The 22,775-nt window shown below is 42.3% G+C and overlaps 2 protein-coding genes across 3 annotated transcripts in view; one reads left to right on the forward strand and one right to left on the reverse strand.

The window, feature by feature from the left end:
• Positions 1 to 17,387, forward strand: part of LOC119966888 — a 66,032-nt gene extending 48,645 nt beyond the window's left edge. The window contains exons 8-10 of the mRNA XM_038798848.1: positions 332 to 455; positions 3,897 to 3,959; positions 15,125 to 17,387. Of these exons, the coding sequence (XP_038654776.1) occupies positions 332 to 455; positions 3,897 to 3,959; positions 15,125 to 16,956 (2,019 nt within the window). The 3' untranslated portion in view covers positions 16,957 to 17,387. The remainder of the gene's footprint in view (positions 1 to 331; positions 456 to 3,896; positions 3,960 to 15,124) is intronic.
• nt5dc1 (5'-nucleotidase domain containing 1) overlaps positions 1 to 22,775 on the reverse strand; it is a 641,953-nt gene that overhangs the window by 443,472 nt on the left and 175,706 nt on the right. The window lies entirely within an intron of this gene.

Below are 22,775 nucleotides of genomic sequence, written 5' to 3' on the forward strand. Positions count from 1 at the left end.
GGTGCTCCGGTTGTCTCCTACAAGTCCCGTGCTGTTAGGTGAATTAGACATTTTGAATTCTCCCTTTGCGCACCCAAACAGGCGCCGGAATGTGGCAACTAGGGGATTTTTCACAGTAACTTAATTGCAGTGTTAATGTAAGCCTACTTGTGGCACTAATAACTATTACTCTCAGAGGTGGTCGAACAAAGGGAACCATTTTCAATTTCTTGTTATCTCAGAAGTGCAATTTAATAATGAATTTTATTATTCTATTGAATTTTTGTCCAAGTAATCTATGTCATTCCATCTGTTAAAGAACATAAACAAACTTTTATGAACATTTTTACAGATTCTATCTGCAAACATGATTTTAAAGGAAATTGGTACACTTTTGGTGTTCATGTCTATTAGTCTGGTGTATGGAATAGGATATAAAGGATACAACCAATCGCCATATAATACAAAAAGTCAGGGTAAGTTTACATCTCACTTGGAAACAATTATTTAAGATTGCTGTGGCTTGCACTAATCACATGATGAATAAAGTTAAGCAAGTAAGTCCTGTAGTACAGTGCTAGCTTACTTTTAGTCTGAATAATATTATTTATTTTTTGATCTTCTAGATACAGAAATAAACTAGCTGTCAAGGTTTGCATAATAAATGTGATGTACGGTCATTCAACTTGCAAATTGCATATAAAATATAAAGGCCATTTCACAACCTTGGGATGTCTCAGAGCACTTCACAAACAATGATCTTTATGGGGTGGTCCTTGGGAAAGACCAAATAATTTAATGTCAAACATAATAAATATATTCTATTAATTTCTCAGCCATGCGATCAACACACAATACTTAAGGTTTCCTAATCTTACATGGTGCCCCCATACTGGCCTGGCCAGAAGTGACAAATTGTTTGCTGCTCCTCACTTGGGACCTTTATGGTCCCTGTAATCATGACTGCTGGGTGCTCAACAGAGAGCCCTGCTGTAAACTACTACAGGTCCCGGCTGGCAGCCAGCGAGCCGGGCAAAAGTTCGGCGCAACATCGAGAGCCGAAGGGCCCGTACTGCGCTGTAATGTTCTATGTAAGCTGCTGCCAAAAATTGGTTGGAAGTGAGGGTGAAGGTGCAGATATGCTGACACCCAAAGAACATCAGCAGATACTTAACTCATCACACCACTGTCAATCCCATGGTGAGAGTTCATAACTTCCAATGATCCATGTGAGAGCAGAATACAGGAGGTGATGAACCCCTTCAAAGTCCCTAATCATTTGATCCACTAATCTCTCCATTATGGAGCCTACTGATTCCAAGGCAGCCACTTGACTGCAATGGGTGATAGCTGTGTAAGTCCTGCTGCAGCATCTCTGAAGGTGACAACACAAGCCTGGATGGATTGGTGTATGATGGATGCAATACGCCATATTATCTCTCTGTTCCTTAACTGTCAACTATTTCTTGCCGACTTCACCTGCCATTTCTTGTGATATCATTGAATCTATGCAGTTTAAAAATCCAACATTCCTATTTGCTCCTTCAGATAATTCATGAAACTAAAATATACCTCAGACATTAAAACAACACAAGAGGCTGAATGTGGACTCATCATAGAATTTACAGTGCAGAAGGAGGCCATTCGGCCCATCGAGCCTGCACCGGCTCTTGGAAAGAGCACCCTACCCAAGGTCAAAACCTCCACCATATCCTCATAACCCAGTAACCCCACCCAACACTAAGGGAAATTTTGGACACTAAGGGCAATTTATCATGACCAATCCACCTAACCTGCACATCTTTGGACTGTGGGAGGAAACCAGAGCACCCGGAGTAAACCCACGCACACACGGGATGTGCAGACTCCACACAGACAGTGACCCAAGCCGGAATCGAACCTGGGACCCTGGAGCTGTGAAGCAATTGTGCTATCCACAAGGCTACCGTGCTGCCCACTCAGCCTTGGTAGGAAAATTCCATGGCACTGCTTTCAATACCCTTTATACCTATTTGTCTGACATCAGCCGTTTTCATGCTGTGATATCGAAATCCTCATCTCTGTCCCCTCAGAGCTAGAAGAGGACCCCACCCACTGACGAACTATACTCTGGGCTGTCTCTGCAACCTGTAGCTGTTGTTTATGTGAATGTTTAGTCACATGCAGAACATTCAAGCTTACTACCAAGCTCAGTGCCAGTACTTGGTCTGGTGTCTGGAGGAATGAGAAACTTGGCAGTACATCCACAGACAGATTAGCCTTCATCAAGGTCTGTTCTAATGCAAAAATCTTGTGTTGGCAAGGCCTTTGAAGAAAGCAAAAACAGGGAATTCAATCTTGCTTTAAGTGCAGTCAGGAAAATCACCATATAGGCTTACTGACTGATTCCGCAGCTGATTGGCTAAATCCTAATGCGACCCAGGAGATAAAATGGCACGAGCCTCACACAAACAACAGTATGGAGTCTTGTTGGCGTTAAGTAATTCCAGGTCATTCTTTCAGATAGTGAAGCGTCTCTGAATCAAAGACTTGTTATGAGTGACACGGTAACACAGTGGTTAGCATTGTGGCTTCACAGCGCCAGAGTCCCAGGTTCGATTCCCCGCTGGGTCACTGTGCAGAGTCTGCACCTTCTTCCCGTGTCTGTGTGGGTTTCCTCCGGGTGCTCCAGTTTCCTCCCAAAGTCCAAAGGTGTGCAGGTTAGGTGGATTGGCCATTCTAAATTGCCCTTAATGCCCAAAAAGGTTAGATGGGGTTATTGGGTTACGGGGATGGGGTGGAAGTGAGGGCTTAAGTGGGTCGGTGCAGACTTGATGGGCCGAATGGCCTCCTTCTGCACTGTATGCTCTATGCTTTATTCAAACTAGGAAAATAACCCTACTGTCATTAAATAAACAGAAATCCTTAGAATTTTATGAAATCGTATTATTTCTGTTACTTCTCCATCATTCCATAATGGTAGAATTGAAATCCCACCAAAATGGTGGCTCAATGGTTGAGAGGTTTTACCAGGGGGAGGGTGGGGGTAGCTGAACCAGGGAGATTGCAAGTCTTTGCTATATTTATTGATCTCAGTCAGGACAGCAGCTGAACGATGTGCTTGCTCTCAATTACAAGGAAGGGAAAAGTTGTTATGCACATTATACACTTAGCTGTCTGGAAATATACAGACATGCCCATTTTTCTAGTACTGCTTCGCTGATGCTGGCATTAAAAACATAATTATTCACTGCATATCCCATAGTTTTGATTTTTAATTCAAAAAATAGAAAAAATGATTCAACAACAAAAGACTGCTTATATGTCACAGTGTGTGATGTATCCCTTCCCTCACCCCAAGCTCTGAGATGCTTACCCGATATTAATTCACACAGAACTATCCATGTACATTTTCTGGAAATTTGTTCAAGAATAGCAGAGACAAGTGTGTGTGAGATTCTAGCTTATCTGTTAACTGGAGAATGTTAAGTCCTGTGGGTGGAAGAGAACATTTTGTTTATAAATCAGGCGAAAAGGAATATGTACCAGCCTCCCCAAACAGGCACCGGAATATGGCGATTAGGGGCTTTTCACAGTAACTTCATTTGAAGCCTACTTATGACAATAAGTGATTTTTATTATTATGTATCCTTGGTTCTAAATTCGGAATACATTAAAATATCATTTGATATAAAACAAATAAAACTCATTATTTAAACTCAGCACTGCTGCGCTAGTGTAGTTTTGTGTTTCTAAAAGTGTTTTATATTAATTGAAAAATATCTCTGCAAAAAGAAAATATAACGTGCATAAACATGCAATTCATTGGGAAAAAGATCCAAAGTGATAGCAAAAATTATATTTTAATCTTATATTTATTAAAAAATGTTTTATTTGGCACGCTATTTTCATGTAACTTAGATTTTGTTTTACCAAAGCAGGTTATGAATTGAAAGGTCTTCATTATCAGAGCCTTGAGGAGAACGCGAAAGGAATCACAGGTAAGAGGTTGCAATGTTTATACAGGGATTTAATATAAAACTGTCCTTTTAATCAATCATGTGTAATTGTAGAAATGCTGTTCAGGTCCCCTCCCTGTAACAACACAACATCTGAGTGTTGCATTGCGAGTTAATTGTTAGTTCTGTTTGACATGAAAGAAATAAACGCTCATTCCAAGATTTTTCCAGCATCAGCTTTGAGGCTATTACGAGCTTTGAGATAATTACGAGAAAAAGAAATGGATCTCGGTGACACGGAATCTCTGTCCATATAATCTTATCATATGTAATTCTAGTAGGAAATTTGATGGCTGCACTTAGCGTTTTTAGTTTCAATGCTGTACTTACATAACCATTTAGACGTCCACAAAATCTCTTGTGTATTTATGGTTTGGAAATTGGACTGAAATAACAACATTCAAGTTATTGTGCATGGTTTTCAGATGTTTTTGCACCTTTTAATTTGCAATGAGGGTGGGTCGAAGTTTTTAAATTAGCATTCTCACTGATGATGTCTGGTCGAATGTGCACTTCTTTCACCAATTTGTCTACCCAACCCATTTAAAATGAGCATCCAAGATTGCGAAGGACTGAATATATACATAAAACGAATGTAAAGAATGCAGTAAGAAAATTCCTTCCACAATTTGAAGTAAATTTGTCAATTATTTAAACAGTTTTGTGGCTGCCATTTACATGGTTATGGCAATTATGAAAAATCAATTTTTTTCTGAACAACTGCAACAATAGCAAAATATTTGGGAATCCCCTCTATCTATATTTTTTTAAGGAAGAAGAGAATGATCAGCGAAGTGATCCAAACAAGTTTGAACTGGACTAGAGATGGTCTGCACCAACCCTCACATACACATTTACAGACTGAGGTGCACCATCTAAAACTCTCATGAGTAATGCTTACACAAGCGATCATTTATAAAGAAGCCTGACAAATGCAGCAAAAGTGACCCGTAGCCAAACTCATCCACAAGCATATCGCCTCCAAAATCTGCAAAGGGGCCACTGGCAACATCAACAGCCATAGGCAATCCACAGAACACAGATGCATATGGAAGGTGGCATGTGGCCGATGCCCCATTTATTCAAGAGCCAATTTCACCTCGTCTGTGGACAACCAGCAGCTTCAGAGAGCTGTCCAATCTTGCCAAATAGCAGAAATCCCAAACGTCCAAGGATTTTAGTGATGGATTTTTTTTTTTTTTCTTTCATGGGCGCTGTTGGCAAGGACAGTTTTTGTTGCCCAACCCTACTGACTTTAAACTGTGTGGCTTGCTGGGTCATTTTAGAGGACTGTTAAGAGGCAACCACAATGCTGTGGATCTGGAGTTATATGGAGGCCAAACCAGGTAAGGATGGCAGATTTCATTTCCTAAAGGACATTAAGTGAATAATATGGGATTTTATGGCAATAATTGATCATTCTCATGGTCACCATTACTGAGACTACCTTTAAAGTCCCCCATTTTTTAATTGAATTTAAATTCCATGAGCTGTTGTGGTGGGATTTGACCCCAGAGCATCAGCTTGAGCCATGGGATTACTAGTTAAGTGATATTTTCACTATCCAACATCTCTGCCAATGCACTGGGCCCATGTGGTCTTCACTGATGGATCCGAAAGATTGTCATTCCAAATGTTCAGCTTCTTTGATAAAGTCTGCCGAAAGTAAATTTTGCTGCTACAATATCTTTCCATAGAATCCCTAAAGTACAGAAAGTAGCAATTCGGCCCATTGAGTCTGCACAGTCCAAACTTGTGCAGCTTATGGGCTTATGGGGATAGGGTAAGGGAGTGGGCTTGGATAGAGGGTTGGTGTCGACTCAATGGGCTGAACGGCCTCCTTCGGCACAGTAGGGATTCTATGTCCATGTCATGCTCCTTGTGTACGATGTGGGAGTTCAGGGACACATCCACTGACCCTGGTTCCTTCACGTGCAAGACGTGTATCGAGCGGCAGTTCTTGTTAGACTGCTCGACGGCTCTGGAGTCGATGGACTCACTTTGGAGCATCTGCGACGCGGAGGCCATCACATTTAGTGAGTTGGTCACACCGCAGGTGAAAATTACTGGGGGAGATAGAAAATGGGTGAGCAAAAGACAGAGCAAGAGTAGGAAGGCAGTGCAGGTGTCCCCTGCGGTCATCTCCCTGCAAAATAGATATACCAATTTGGATACTGTTGGGGGAGATGGCTCACCAGGGTGAGGCAGCAGCAGCCAGGTTCATGGCACCTTGGCTGGCTCTGCTGCGCAGGAGGGCAGGAAGAAGAATAGCAGGGCTACAGTGATAGGGAACTCAAATCATATGGGGAATAGACAGGTGGTTCTGCGGACGCAATCGAGACTCCAGGATGGTATGTTGCCTCACTGGTGCAAGAGTGAAGGATGTCTCGGAGTGGTTGAAGGACATTCTGTGGGGGTGGGGGTGAAGAGCCAGCTGACGTGGTTCACATAGGTACCAACGATAAGGTAAAATATGGTATGTGGTCCTACAAGCTGAATTCAGGGAGTTAGGAGTTAAACGAAAAAGTAGGACCTCAAAAGGTAGTAATCTCAGGATTGCTACCAGTGCCACAAGCTAGTCAGAGTAGGAATGTCAGGATAGATAGGATGAATGTGTGGCTCGAGAGATGGTGCAAGAGGGAGCGATTCGAATTCTTGGGGCATTGGAACCGGTTCTGGGAGAGATGGGACCAGTACAAACCGGACGGTCTGCACCTTGGCAGGACCGGAACCGATGTCTTGGTTTTTTTTGGGGGGGTGGGGGTTTGCTGGTGCTGTTGGGGAGGGTTTAAACTAATGTGGCAGGGGGGTGGGAACCGATGCAGGAAGTCGGAGGGAAGTAAAATGGGGCCAAAAACAAAAAACAATAAGGGGGAAAGTGTAAGGCAGAGAAATCATAGTCAAAAATCAAAAGGGGCCACAGTACAGAGTAGAGTCACTGAGGAGTGTGTGAAAGGGAAGGTGGTCAATGCAGGATTGAGGGTGTTGTACCTAAATGCATGCAGTATATGGAACAAGGTAAATGAGCTTGTTGCGCACATTGAAATTGGCCGGTATGATGTTGTGGGCATCACAGAGACGTGGCTGCAAGGGGATCAGGGCTGGGATCTAAATATCCAAGGACAGGCAGACGGGTAAAGGGGGCGGGGTTGCATTGTTAGTAAGGAATGAAGTTAAATCGATAGCAAGGAGTGATATAGGATCAGAAGGCATAGAATCTCTGTGGGTAGAGTTGAGGAATCGCAAAGGTAAAAAGACCCTGGTGGGAGTTATGTACAGGCTCCCTAGCAGTAGTCAGGATGTGGGGCAGAAAATAAATCAGGAGATGGAAAAGGCATGTAAAAAAGGCAATGTTACAATAATCATGGAGTCTTCAATATGCAGATGGACTAGGAAAAATCAGGTTGGTAGTGGATCCCAAAAAAAGGAATTTGTGGAATGTCTAAGAGATAGTTTGTTGAAGCAGCTTGTGACAGAGCCTACTAGAGTTCAGGCAATTCTGGACATGATGTGTAATGAGACAGACTTGATTAGGGAACTTGAGGTGAAGGAACCCTTAGGGAGCAGTGACCACAATATAATAGAATTTAACCTGCAGTTTTAGAGGGAGAAGCTGCAATCAAATGTAACAGTATTACAATTGAATAAGGGTAACAACAAAGACATGAGGGAGGAGCTGGCCAGAGTTGATTGGAAAAGGAGACTAGCAGGGAAGACAGTGGAACAGCAATGGCAGGAGTTTTTGGGGGTTATTCGGGAGGCACAACAGAAATTCATCCTAATGAGGAAGAAACATGCTAAGGGGAGGACAAGGCATCCATGGCTGACGAGGGATATCAAGAACAGCATAAAAGCTAATGAAAAAGCATACAAAGTGGTGAGGATTAGTGGGAAGCCAGAGGATTGGGAAGCCTTTAAAAGCGAGCAGAGGACAACTAAAAAAGCAATATGGGGGGAGAAGGTGAAGTACGAGTGCAAGCTAGCTAGTAACATAAAGGAAGATAAGAAGAGGTTTTTTTCAATATATAAAATGCAAGAGAGAAGCAAAAATAGACACTGGACCACAGGAAAATGTGGCTGGAGAAGTAATTATATGAAACAAAGAAATGGCAGAGGAACGGAATAGTTACTTTGCATCAGTCTTCATGGTGGAAGGCACCAGTGGGATGCCAGAGCTCCAGGAGAACCAGGGGGGGAGAGGTGAGTGCAGTGATCATTACTAAGGAGAAGATTCTCAGGAAACTGAAAGGTCTGAAGGTGGATAAATAACCTGGACCGGATGGACTACACCTCAGGGTCCTAAAAGAGATAGCTGAGGAGATTGTGGAGACATTGGTGATGATCTTTCAGGAATCACTGGAGGCAGGAAGGATCCAGAGGACTGGAAAGTGGCGAATGTAACACCACTGTTTAAGAAGGGAGGGAGGCAGAAGACGGGAAATTATAGGCCAGTTAGCCTGACTTCTGTCATTGGTAAGATTTTAGAGTCTGTTATTAAAGATGAGATCGCAAAGTACTTGGAATTGCATGGTAAAATAGGACTGAGTCAGCACGACTTTGTCAAAGGGAGGTCGTGTCTCACAAATTTGATAGAGTTCTTTGAGGAGGTAACAAGGAAGTTAGACAAAGGAGAAACAGTGGACATGATTTATTTAGATTTCCAGAAAGCCTTCGACAAGGTGTTGCATAGGAGACTGTTAAATAATTTAAAAGCCCATGGTGTTAAGATAAGATCCTGGCATGGATAGAGGATTGGCTGACTGGCAGAAGGCAAAGAGTGGGGATAAAGGGGTCTTTTTCAGGATGGCAACCGATGACTAGTGGTGTGCTTCAGGGGGCTGTGCAGGGACCACAAATTTTCACAATATACATTAATGATCTGGAAGAAGGAACTGAAGGCACTGTTGCTAAGTTTGCAGATGATACAAAGATCTGTAGAGGGACAGGTACTATTGAGGCAGCAGGGGGCTGCAGAAGGATTTGGACAAGCTAGAAGAGTGGACAATGAAGTGGCAAATGAAATACAATGTGGAAAAGTGTACGGTTATTCACTTTGGAAGGAGGAATTTAGGTACAGTATAGACTATTTTCTAAATGGGGAAATGCTTAGGAAATCAGAAGCACAAAGGGACTTGGGAGTCCTTGTTCACAACTCTCTTAACATCAACAAAGAACATACAGTACAGGAGGCCATTCGGCCCATGGAGTCTGTACCGACCTACTTAAGCACTCACTTCCACCCTATCCCCATATCCAGTAACCCATCCTAACCTTTGTGGTCATTAAGGGCAACTTAAAAAGGCCAATCCACCTAACCTGCACGTCTTTGGACTGTGGGAGGAAACCGGAGCACCCGGAGGAAACCCACGTGGACACGGGGAGAATATGCAGACTCCGCACAGACAATGACCCAGCAGGGAATCAAACCTGGAATCCTGAAGCTGTGAAGCGACAGTGCTATCCACTTGTCTGGTCAGACTCCATTTGGAGTATTGTGAGCAGTTTTGGACCCCGCATCTAAGGAAGGATATGCTGGCCTTGGAAAGGGTCCAGAGGAGGTTCACAAGAATGATCTCTGGAATGAAGAACTTGTCGTATGAGGAACGTTTGAGGACTCTGGGTCTGTACTCGTTAGAGTTTAGAAGGATGAGAGGGATCTTATTGAAACTTACAGGATACGGCGAGGCCTGGATAGAGTGGATGTGGAGAGGATGTTTCCACTTGTAGGAGAAACTAGAACCAGAGGACACCATCTCAGACTAAAGGGACGATTCTTTAAAACAGAAATGAGGAGGAATTTCTTCAACCAGAGGGTGGTGAATCTGTGGAACTCTTTGCCGCAGAAGGCCGTGGAGGCCAAATCACTGTCTTTAAGACAGAGATAGATAGGTTCTTGATTAATAAGGGGTCAGGGGTTTTGGGGAGAAGGTAGGATAATGGAAATGAGAAAATATCAGCCATGATTCAATAGCGGAACAGACTCGATGGGCCGAGTGGCCTAATTCTGCTCCAATGTCTTATAGTCTTATGGACCCTCCAAAAGTGCAGCTTATGTAGGACCACACCCCCACACACCCTCCCCCTGTAATCCCATAGCCTGCACATCTTGGTCAGAAGGGGCAATTTAGCATGGTCAATCCACCTAACCTGCACATCTTTGGATTGTGGGAGGAAACTGGAGCACCCAAAGGGAACCCACTCAGATACGGGGAAAATGCGCAAACTCCGCGCAGTCAACAAGCCCGGAATCGAACCGAGGTCGCTGGCGCTGTGAGGCAACAGTGCTATCTACTGTGGCACCCTGCCGTATTTTAAAGAATTCCAAGGTACCAAAGACAAATATCAGTGGTTCTTGGCCATTTTCTGGAATTGCAGATCATGACTCCTTCAGGCTATCCCAGCATACCAGCTGAAAATGAAATCTGCCCTAGCCAAAATCAAATGATATTCTTAGCTGTGGTGTATTATTCTTCCTTGTCCTATCCAGTCTCTTCATAGTCTTTGAAATGTTCAAATGTGCCAGCCTAATCCATCGCCTCTCCATGGATTCCAGATACAACAAGCTCATTATCAGAAGTTTTCCTTCTGCCACCATACGCATCCGTGGATTCTCCCAACGATGTCAACCTGGCTCCCTTCCCACCCATTTATATGCGCCTTGGGGACTTTATCCACAGGAATGGGTGGCATTGACTTGTGTGTGTGTGTGGACAAATATATCGACCTGTCCACCACTTGTCTGAACCACATCATTATCATTATGCTGTTAAGACCGCTAGTCTGACATCAAATTGTGGTAAAGTCAAAAGCTCAACCAACTCAACACTAGGACTACTGAAGACATCATATATTCAGTCACTGCTATAAAACTCCTCTCTGTTACTACAGATTCCATAGCACCCGCTGGCCAGACGCTCAGGCAGAACCAGACAGTTTAATAATCTTGGTATCCTGTTTGACACAGAGCTGACTTTAAACTCCACACCATAATTCATCATTAAGACCGCCTACTTGCACCTTTACGACATCATCTTCCTCTGCACAATACCTCATCACTAATGTTACTGAAAACTTTCCGAATGCTTTTGTCACTCTAGATCCAAAGGGGGAATGAGGGGTATAAATTGAAACATTTGTGTGAATCACAGACTGTCCTTTGAACCGCTGGCATTGGTGAATCCATACACTCCATGGTGTACTGCTGTGTTGAATAAACATCCTGCAAGGCTGTGTACTTATGGCTAGCTGACTCACCATTAATTTGCTTACTGACACTCAGTTCAGCTTCTGCCAGAAGTACTTGGCACAAAATCCCATCTGAGCTTTGATCCAGATATGGACACAAGAGTAGTGTCAAAGGAGACATGAAAATAGTTGTCCACAACATTAAGCAAGAAATTGGCCAGGTATGGCACCAAAATGCCCAAAAGAAAACTGGTGCAAATGGGGGGGGGGGTTACTGAGAATATCCTCTTGCGGCTGGAATCTCATGTGACAAAGAAGTACAATTGTGTTATCAGAGGTTAACCATCACTGCTCTGGGCCATCATTGAGCTCCTCAGGGCAGCATCCTTAATCCATTCTTCAACGACCTTACCAATGACCCTCTAATATGATCAAGTGTGCAGCTGTTAGCTGATAACCCCACAGTACCCAGCTCTGTTACATCTGCTCCAATAATGAAGCAAACCGTGCAAGCAAAAAGTAGGACTTAGACAACATCCAAACTTGGACTAACAGGTAGCATGTAACATTCATGTCATACAAGAAGCAAAATACCATGGATGCTGGAAATCTGAAACCAAAAATGAAAATACTGGAAATACTCAACAGGTCTGGCAGAATCCATGGAGAAATAGTCTGCTGAACATTTCTAGCATTTTCAGTTCTGTCAGTTCAAGCATTGATTATCTTCCACAAATAAAACTCAGTAATTTCTCAATGACCTTCAACGGCACAGATATAACTATCTTTCATAAAATTGTGGATTGTCTGGATGCCTGAAACTTGTTCTCCTCAACAATAAGCATCAAGAAAACCGTGGTTATGGGACAAGGCGTTGCATCTCTGCCACTGATTACAATAAATAACACCCCACTAGAAGTGATCAGCAAATGCTGCTGTCTTGGGTCCACAATGAAGGACAATCTGTCCCTTGATGCAGAGCTGGATGTGCGCATAAGAACAGCATCTACCACATTTGGTCAACTTGTGGGATAACATCAAGACTAAGCTGATCGTTTATAAGGCCTGTGTTCTCAGCACCTTGCTATATGGCTGTGAAACATGGGCTACTAGCAGCTGTCAGGAAAAGAAGCTGCATTGTAGATATATCCTTACAGAACAACATCACAAATGTGGCAAGCCTCTCAAAGGCAGAGCTCCCAAACATTGGCACTAACCAAACAGAGGCACATTGGTGGATCAGAAAGTCCACAGGACTTAAGACAGTTGCATATCCAAGGACTTTCTGTATGGTGAGGTAGCTGGAGCCAGATGACTAATGGGATGTCGACGACTCTACTTAAACGATTCTTGCAAGCATGGCATGAGGGCCCTAAATATTGACTATCGCACATAGAAATCAGAACTGGCAGAGGAGGGAAATGGTGATGACAACAGCGGCTTGGCAACAGGCGCCAATACCTGAAAACAGCAACCTACAATGCCACTTGACAGCTTCATGTGCTGCACATGTGGCAAAACCTGCTTCTCATGGCTGGCCTTCACAACTATCACCAAAACTACACCAACTGAAGACATTCCACCTAAATGGATTATTTGCTGCATGCTCATCATCTCTCATCGATGGAAGGATGCCAAAACATAAACAAAGTCATGGGATCACCTCAAACCAGAGGTTTTACTGGATCACTCATATCATCACCATGGCTACAGGAGCTGGACAGAGCACCTCCCTTTGAAGTCTCTCAAAGTCTCTCCACCATTTCCAGGAAGTCTGAAGTGTGGTGGAGTACTCGAGCCCCCATTCACAGCATGCCTGTTTACCTGACTGGTACACATCAAGGCAGTATCCATTACTGATGCACAATAGCCTCAAGATGTACTACCTTTAGTGGGACCTTGCTGGTATCGTTTATTATCTCAAGAACAAATAAAGATATGGTTGTGGTGCTAATGTAGACTGGAGGACTGCTTCGGTTGGAATGTATTCAAGAATGCAAGTGAAGAAAGGTTTCCAAGAGAAAACTTCTGGTGCTAAGTTCACCATGTATTTAATGGACACCCACAACACAGATTATAAATAGTACCAGAATGAGGTGATTGCAATTGTCATGGGTGCTTAATAAACTGAATTAATAGAATGGAAACATGTTTCATCCTTTGGTTGACCATGAAAGAGTCACCAAACATGTTCCCACATTGCCTCAAGGTATGGTATGTCATTATGACACTCACATTCGTTAGCAGCCCCAGATACCCTTATTGGGCAGTTTGCCGATGGGAACTTCAACAAACTATCCAAATTGTGTCTTCCTGTGTTTCACTTCACCCAATAAAATTCCTGAGAGTTAACTGAAGAAACAAGGTGTTCTGTGTGCTCTTGAAGTGCTAATTGACATGGTTCCCAACAAAGGTGCTCAGCCTTCCAAACCACAAAGCTTCAGGTTCCAAGATCCAAATCGCAGGCATTTTCACACGAGAAGTTTGCTTACGTTATGCAATGTTGCTGACACTATAAACACATATGTACCAGTGCAAAGTGGGTCAGAAGGGTACTCTTCCCACTTTGCCTCACCTCTGTTCATATTTGTGAGTTTTAATGAAGAATATACAATCGAGTTGAACAATTCATTTCATTTTTCATAATGATTTTTCCTGATTCTCTCACACAAACAATTTCTAAATTCAATAATTTTCATGGTTATACAAAACGACCATGTTAACCCTGAACAGTAACTAGTATTATCGCTCGACTTCCATACTTTCTCAAAGGTAGAATCAATGCAATACACTTACCTGGATCTTATAACTAAACTAGCATTACAGAGGAATCAAGGCTCTTAACTCTGATATTTTTCCACCAATATTTAAGGGCAATATTTTTGATTTTTCACTTGACTTTATAAAAAAATTTATTGTTTTCAAAATGTTTCTCCCATCCTTAAGGTCACTAAGCTAATGAGCAGGATGGACAGGACAAACCCTTAATCAATCTCATTGCTTGCTTAAAAAAACAATCAAATTGAGGCCAATTCATGGTCTCCACAAGGGAGACATACAAGATCCAAGATGACTTTGTTACCTCAAGACTTGACTATTCCAGTGCTCACCCACATAGTACCCTATGTAAACTTAAAGCCATCCAAAATTGTCCATTTACTAACTCACACCCAAGTGCCAGTCACCATCAACATCAGCCCTGATCAGTGCTCGCTCACCAACATCAGCTTCCAGTTAAGCAACAACTCAGTTTTAAAATTCTCATCCTTGTTTTAAAATCCATCCATGGTCTCACCCCTCCCTATCTCTGCAATCTCCTTCACTACCATCACCTTCTAAGATGTCTGCGGTCCTCCAATTCTGGTGTCTTGAACATCCCCAATTATAATCACTCCAACATTGATGGCCGTGCCTTGATCCCACAAAGTTCTGGAATTCTCCCGTTAAATCCCTTTGCTTCTTTACCTTGCTTTCCTCCTTTAAGACACTCCTTCAAACCTACATCTTTGACTACGGTTTTGATAATCTGCCCTAATATTTCCTTATACAGGCACTGTAATATATTGTTTTAGAGTGCCTGTGTCAAGCGCCTGTATTATCTACAAATGTCACAAGGTGCCATATAAATAAGTTGTTTGTTCGATTTTGGGCGAATGGCATTGCAACAAACAGCAGAAACTCCTGCCATTTCTACCGTTTTTAAAATTGTGATACAAATACTTTTATGTTTAATCTCTCAAGCCAGTGTAAGGTGAGTGTTTTTAATTTACTTGCGGGGGCCAAAACTGTCTTATTTGCATAAATAGGAATTAGGACTTGGCTTAATTTTCATTTTACAATGTATTAAGTTGAGAATAATAATCAAATAGTTTTCAAAACAAAAAGATATTTTATTTAACAACTAAAAAACACTGTATTTAACATACCACTGCAACGTAAGGAATATGTTTCCACTTTCACAGTACGAGGAGATCCAGGCGCACCTGGACCACCTGGTCCTTCAGGACCCCCCGGGGCCCCAGGACAAGCAGGATATCCAGGAAAGACAGGCATTGGGTTGATCGGACCTCCTGGCAACCCAGGACAACCAGGACCACAAGGACTGACTTTGAAGGGAACACCGGGCAATCCAGGAGCACCAGGACCATCAGGCAGAATAGGATATCCTGGACCAAAAGGTGACAACGGAATTCAAGGGATACAAGGGCAAAGGGGTAGTTCAGGACCTCCAGGAAATCCTGGACCAGCCGGATTGTCTGTGGTTGGTAAACCAGGTCCACTAGGGTCAACAGGTTCTCCAGGAGTACCAGGATTACCCGGTGCAAAAGGTCACCCAGGCTATCCAGGCCTCCCTGGGCAAAAGGGTGATAAAGGAATTGGAATTCCTGGGATGTCTGGTGATAAAGGGCTTCCTGGAAAACCAGGACCACAAGGGATTCCTGGACCACTGGGATTAAGTAAATCAGGTGTGCCTGGTTTTCCTGGTGAACGAGGTATTAAAGGTGACATGGGATCCCCAGGCCCGTCTGGTTTTACAGGTGCACCAGGCCATAAAGGACTACCAGGCCCACCTGGAGTACCTGGAATTGGAAAGTCTGGATCAGCTGGTTTACCAGGATTGACAGGAGCCCCTGGTCTTAAAGGTCACCCAGGCATACAAGGTTTGCCAGGGGTACCAGGATTGCCAGGTATTGGAAAATCAGGTATGCCAGGGCCCAAAGGAGAACCTGGTCCAGTAGGCTACACTGGATATCCTGGGAAGAAAGGTGAAATGGGACCAAATGGCAATTCAGGAGATCCGGGGTTGAAGGGAGCAGCTGGCGTGCCAGGATCACAAGGCCCAAGAGGTTTACATGGAATTTCCGGTGCACCAGGAGTAAAAGGTATACAAGGCCCCATGGGTGCACAAGGGTACCCTGGATCAAAGGGTGACCGAGGACTAACTGGTGCTCCAGGAATATCAGGGTCTCCAGGAAAATCAGGTTTACCTGGCCGACCAGGAGCAACTGGTCCAACTGGCGAAAAAGGTCACACTGGTCTTCCTGGCCCATCTGGGAAAAGCGCAAGTCCTGGTCTTCCTGGCCCTCAAGGTCCATTAGGTTTTCCCGGTGCTGTAGGATTGCGAGGGCCGGCTGGGATTCCTGGTCATAAAGGTTTGCCTGGGTTACCAGGTGCTCAAGGGGCTCCTGGACTAAATGGTTCTCCAGGAAAATCAGGAATGCCAGGTCCCCCGGGTCTCATCAGCAGAGAAATATCAAAGGGGTCACCAGGGGCACCTGGACGAACAGGAGAAGAAGGTCCTCCAGGTCCACCAGGTCTCCCTGGTCCACCAGGTCTCCCTGGTGAAATTTTTATACAACCAGAAAAATCCGTACAGCCACCGCCTGGATTGTTGAGCCCAATTCCGGCTTTTACAGCAATTCTTTCTCGGCCATATCCACCAGTAAGGCAGCCAATAATATTTGACATACTATTGACTAATTCAAATAATAATTATGATCCAACAACTGGTATTTTTACATGTGAAATATCAGGCCTTTACCAATTTAGTTACCATGTACAAATCAAGGGGGCAAATGTTTGGGTTGCATTGTATAAAAATGGACAATCCATACTGCAAACGTATGATGATTATACACAAGGATATATTGATCAGGCCTCAGGAAGTGCTATAGTACACCTACGTGAAAATGACCAAGTCTATGTCCTGCTACCTTCAGAGGAAGCTAATGGTTTATATTCATCTGATGAGAAACAGTCATCCTTCTCAGGGTTTTTAATTAGCCCTTCATGATTTACACCAATCGAAAAAAAAAGCAATTCGGAGTAATGAGTTAGACCACCTTTTCGGAGGATGTATCTTAATTGATAAGCAATGCAGCAACATTAAGGAATCAACTGGAAGTAAAAAGCATGATTGCCTGAAAGAAATGTCAAGTTCATAATCACCATGGTATTTTAGTGCACAAGTATATCTGTGCAACCAATGTTTACTTTCCTATACGAAGCATATGTCCCTGAATCATCTATTCTGTGTTTACCATATAATCATGGCAAACACAACAATACACTGGTGTGATGACACTTACTGTACCAGGAATAAATGTATGTACTTTTGTAACTTTTTAATTTCATGAAGCAATAACTTTCGTTCTCGATTTTCTATTAGCAAAAAGCACTTCAGTATATGTGGTATGATCATGTTAGTTTCTGTACCTTCAACTTTGTGGGAAATTTGTCAAAGCAAGAAAATATATTTTGGTAATACGGAATTAGCACTCTCAATTGTTTCCTATCTAAAAAAAAACTGCAATCTTCCCCATTTTCAAGCCTGTGTTCAAAATTACAGTAATTCTGTTTTTCCCCATTTCATCATTGGTGTACATTGTTTTAGCGTTCATAAATGTTACTTGTGCAGTTTATTAACAACTGCTATTCAGAATAAGATTATAAACATATTTATTCAAAAGAAAATGTAAATATTTTTTCTAATGTTTAACATTTTTTCAATGTATAGAAATGTTATTTTTGTTTGTATGTCATTAAATCATACAGACCTGGAATGTCCAAGGTTTGATCTATGTGCCGTGCAATTATTGATCATCCAGCTTGGCAATGAAAATACCACAAATGATCTCAAGAGTTTCTAAGGAACAAAGGGGTAGAGTGGTGGGGCTGGGGGCATTGTGATTGAATGGGGTTGGGTGGGTCAAGTAGTGGTAGTCTTTAGTGGAATATAAAAGTGACAAGCTTTCTAATCTGAAGCAGTATTCTGGTGAATACTGCTGGAGAATGCCCTATCACCTGCCCACAAGAGCAGGCTCAGCTGGTGTCAACCCAGTAAAATAGCCAAATTATACACTCCAGAAGCACACAGATGGAGAATAACGAATTTACTGATGTACCTGAGAACTCTGGCATCCACAGAGCCATGTCTCAGATGGATCACCACCTTCAGACAGCGGGAGAAAAGCGGGAATAGAAAACTTGCACCAACCACATTTGAGGTTATAAATACTGTTATGACGGACATCTTTTACATGAAATGAAATAGTCTTTTGGTAGCACAGAACTCTAGTATTGCTGAACAAAGACATTTTTTCGAAGCTTTTCGTCTTGCACTCACTCATCGTGACAATCACAAGAATATCAATGATAGGAGAGAAACAAGTTTGTACTTTATGAGAAAAGGTGCTGAATGGTTGACAAGTGTACTCTGATTGGCAGAAGCATTGCCATGGTGAATGCACTAGTTGATGGTGAGTGACTGTGAACTCTCAAACACTGTCTGAAATTTAAACTAGGCAGCCTGTCTCTACCTGGCCAAGGCATTGTCCTGTGGAATGAACTAGCGAATGGCTATCACTTATTTTGTTTTGCTGAAACAAGCACAACGCGTATACATTTTCTTTCTGTCTGCAAAGAACAGGACCCTCTGTATTAATAAATGTAACTTCCAATGCATGCAAAAGCACCAAATTGTGAGCCCAACTGAATGTTCAATTGGTTGTCAGCATAACCTTTAGAACATATCAGTGTGACTGATCAATCACAATCAAGCTGCCTGGTTTAAATTTCAAACAATGATTGGCAGTGACATGTCAGTCACCATCAACTGGTGCATTCTCCATGGCAATGCCTTGATCAATCAAAGTCCATTTGCGAACCAATCAGCACCCTCTTCTCAAACAATATATGGTGGTGTTTCCCCAATGCTGGTATTCTTGTGATGGTGTTGATGAGAGTAAGACAAAAAATCTTTACAAAATGTCTTTTTTCAGCAATACATAAAATGAACTGTATGAGATTGGATATCAAATCGCACTATTTTATTACTGCATAAACTTTTAGTATGTTCTGTCAAAAACATTTTTGAAAATGGAATAAAACAAGTTTGCTTATTTGACACAAATAGCTAACTTATTTTTGTAATAAAACTGGCAAATTATGAGCCTCTAAATGAAGACACATTAAGCACAGCATATTTTAGATATAATTGAGTTTACGATCTTGAAAATCTACAGAAGTCCTGCCTGTTTCCTGTTGTCGCTCCATGAAATCCAGGGGAATCCAGTGAAATCACAATTAAATTTCAGGTCCTATATTTGATAAGAGTATGTTCACAAAGTGGAACTATACTGAGCTTGGGTAATAGACATCAAATCTGAACTGCACGATGTTCAGCAATAATGCCACCGAGACAAAGAAACTGCCAACACTCAATGTCATGGCTCATGTAAGCAGACCTATTGGGCAGATGTTTGTTTGTGACCCCAGCAGGACTTAACTTCCTCAGGGGAGCAAGAGAATATTGGGAAAACATACACTTACTCAATTTTTTAATAAGTCAATATTTGCTGCTGGCTTCTAATAGAAGTGTTTCTGCACTCTCATATTAGAATCCAAAATCTTTATACTTATCAATTTTAGAAATAACCAGCCTCAACAGAACAGAATGATTCAAGTTCAACTGTGGATTTTAGACAAAGTTCCTCGAAGCAAAGAGGTGCAGTTTTTTCAACTAGCTGACTGCATTTGGTCCACAGGCCACCTCTGGGACATCATTGTGGAATAGCACAAACAGAACTAAAGTGATTATTTAATTGTTCTGCCACTTCCATGTTCTCTATTATTATAAATTCTCCTGTTTTGGATTGAAGACATTTGTCTTCAGTAATCGTTTTCTTTTTACATACTTATAGAAGCTTTTACAGTCCGCTTTTATGTCACATGCAACCTAATCACACCTCATACTTGCATAGTTTTCTTTGTTTAAATTTAGAACCCTAGTTTTGGATCAGACTGCTTCACTTTCCATCCTACTGAAGAATGCTATGATGTTATCGTCACTGTTCCCTACAGGACCCCGCACAATAAGATTATTAATTAACTCCTTCATGTTGCGCAATACAGGCCATTGTATTATTGTTAATTTGGTTTCACCAATACAAATGTAAATTAAATGATCCATGATTATTGTGCACTCTTGGCACATGTGTCTCCAACTTCCTTTTTAATGCCATTCCCTATCTTTGCTCTACTGTTTGGAGGCCTATTGACAACACTCGTTTATATTTTCCTTACCTTGTTGCTTCTTAGCTCCACTCAGACTGATTCTGCACATGGATTTTTTAAGCCAATATCCCTTCTCATTATTGCACTGGTTTCATCCTTTAACTAACACAACCCCACCTCCTTTTTCCTTTCACCTGTCCTTCCTTAATTTCGAGTACTCCTAGTTATTCAGTCCCCATCCTTTGCCACGCTGCAGTTGTCTCTTTAATCACAATTATATTGTATCCATTTACATCTGTTTGCGCTGTTGATTCATCTATCTTAACTGTGAATGCTCCATGCATTCGGATACAGTGCCTATAGAGTTGTCATTTTTAGCAATATCCACATTTTTTGTACTATGGTGCTATTTGCTGCAAACCATAGTTTCTTCTGCCTTTCACTTTTGTTTTGTTACAATCTCAGTGGATGTTACTATTGGAATACTATTGGAATCTCAGGGTGGACCTCAGCCTGATAGATCCTAACTTTTACGTTTTGTTCAAAAATGCGGGGGGCAGCTACTGAACAGAATTACAGAGATTGCTGATCAACCTTTAGCAAAATAAGAAACCATTTATTAAACAAGAAAAGTGATCTATTTTGGAACATTCCTTTACCCCAACTATATCTTTACAGATATACAGATTTGTAGGGATAATACAACTTACAAACCCCAACTTGTACTCTGATCTTCTCAATAAGTACACAGTCCAGGTAAACCAATAGACAAAATGTGGTTAGGCACCCCATACTCTGAAACCAACGGTAGATGCCACCCAAAACAGATTCCACGGATTTTTAATCAATTCTCCTCAGACGTTTGTCACATTGTGAGCCAGCTAGTCTCACTGGAACTCTGTGTTTCACGCAATGGTTTCTGACCTTCCAATTCAAAGAATACACCTTGGAACCTTCTCCCAAACAACATTTTCTATCAGATGGCTTCACCAAGAATCCAACCTCTCCCTCCAGTGTTCCACTGCCCTGGAATGCCAAGTGTATTCAAACTTTATCTTCTACATAAGCTGTCATATACTCAGCCATACGAACAGGATACTATTGTTACACAAGCCTGTAGTAAGGAGTCCATAACCTTTGGGTCCCCTTGGATCTCTGGTTTTTCACGTCTGCACCCCTGTCTTTTAACATGTAGCTTCTGCCTCTGCTCCTCACTCTTAACTTCACTTAACAGGAACCTTTCCCAGATTCCTGTTCTTTTCCTTTGACTAGAAGGTCTTCTAGGGGCTGTTTAGTTCACTGGGCTAAATCGCTGGCTTTGAAAGCAGACCAGGGCAAGCCAGCAGCATGGTTCGATTCCCGTAACAGCCTCCCCGAACAGGCGCCGGAATGTGGCGACTAGAGGCTTTTCACAGTAACTTCATTTGAAGCTTACTCGTGATAATAAGCGATTTTCATTTTCATTTTCTTCTCAGGACCCTTCCGCTTTTCCTTTCGGACCTGCTCCCCGCAGCTTCCTCTCCCAGTAAACTGCTGACAACTTGGTATCTGCCTTGAGATTCGGAATTCACTCGACATTCACTGTTGCTTTAATTCTGGAGCAACAAATATAAGATTCTTGGACTTATTTTCTTTTTTAAATGTTTAGCAAAATTTTTCCTTAATAACCAATACAAACCAGGACAAAATAATACAAAAGAAAAAAACATTAAGAAACCAAAATTAAAAATAAAGGTAGAGCAATCTCACACAACCCATAATTAACTTAAATACTAAACCTATCCTAAACTAAATCCACTAACAACTGACGGTGACTAATTGCATAAAAAATAAATCTTAGATAGAGCCTCTCCACCGATCCCCGATGGCGAATGGCTTTCTCCAAATGCAGAAATGACCTCAAATTACGCAACTAAGCAGAGTGCGAGACTGCCAACCAAGCAATATTCACCTCCGGGCTATCAGTGCGGTAAAGGCGACAACATCCGTCTCTACCCTCTACATTTGGAAAAAGCCCACTCATCGTTGTCCTAGAGTCAAGTGCGTGAATAACCTTAAACTGAATCAAGCTCAGGCGGGCACATGATGACGTGGCGTTAACCCTGTGAAGGGCCGCGCTCCAAACCCCATCAGTAAGAATGGGGCCCAATTCACTTTCCCATTTCAACCTCACACCGCTTAACAGAGCAGAATCCGATGAAAGAATATGGCCAAATAGATCCAAAATAGGCTCCTCGACTGGCCGAGTTCGGGATAGAATCCTCCTCATCAACCAAAGGAAAGGAAGGAAAAGCCTAACACAAAAATTCGTGAACTTGAAAATACCAAAACAGGCTGGGGGTGGGGAACTGGAATTTATTAGCTAGCTCCCTAAAGCTGGCAAACCTCTCCTCCACCAACAGATCTCCAGACCTTTCACTTCCCAAGAATTAAATATTGGGTCCAACCCACACAGCAGGAAAAGGTGATTGTTACAAATAGGTGCTGGTGAAGAAAAGGAAAGGAGCTTAAAATGCTGTCTAAACTGCTGCCAAATCCTAAGAGAGGAGACCGTCACTGGTTTTAAGGAAAATCTGGTGGGAGAAAAAGGCAGTGGAT

The sequence above is a fragment of the Scyliorhinus canicula genome, chromosome 6 (genome assembly GCF_902713615.1).
Source record: "Scyliorhinus canicula chromosome 6, sScyCan1.1, whole genome shotgun sequence".
Taxonomy (NCBI): Eukaryota; Metazoa; Chordata; class Chondrichthyes; order Carcharhiniformes; family Scyliorhinidae; genus Scyliorhinus; species Scyliorhinus canicula.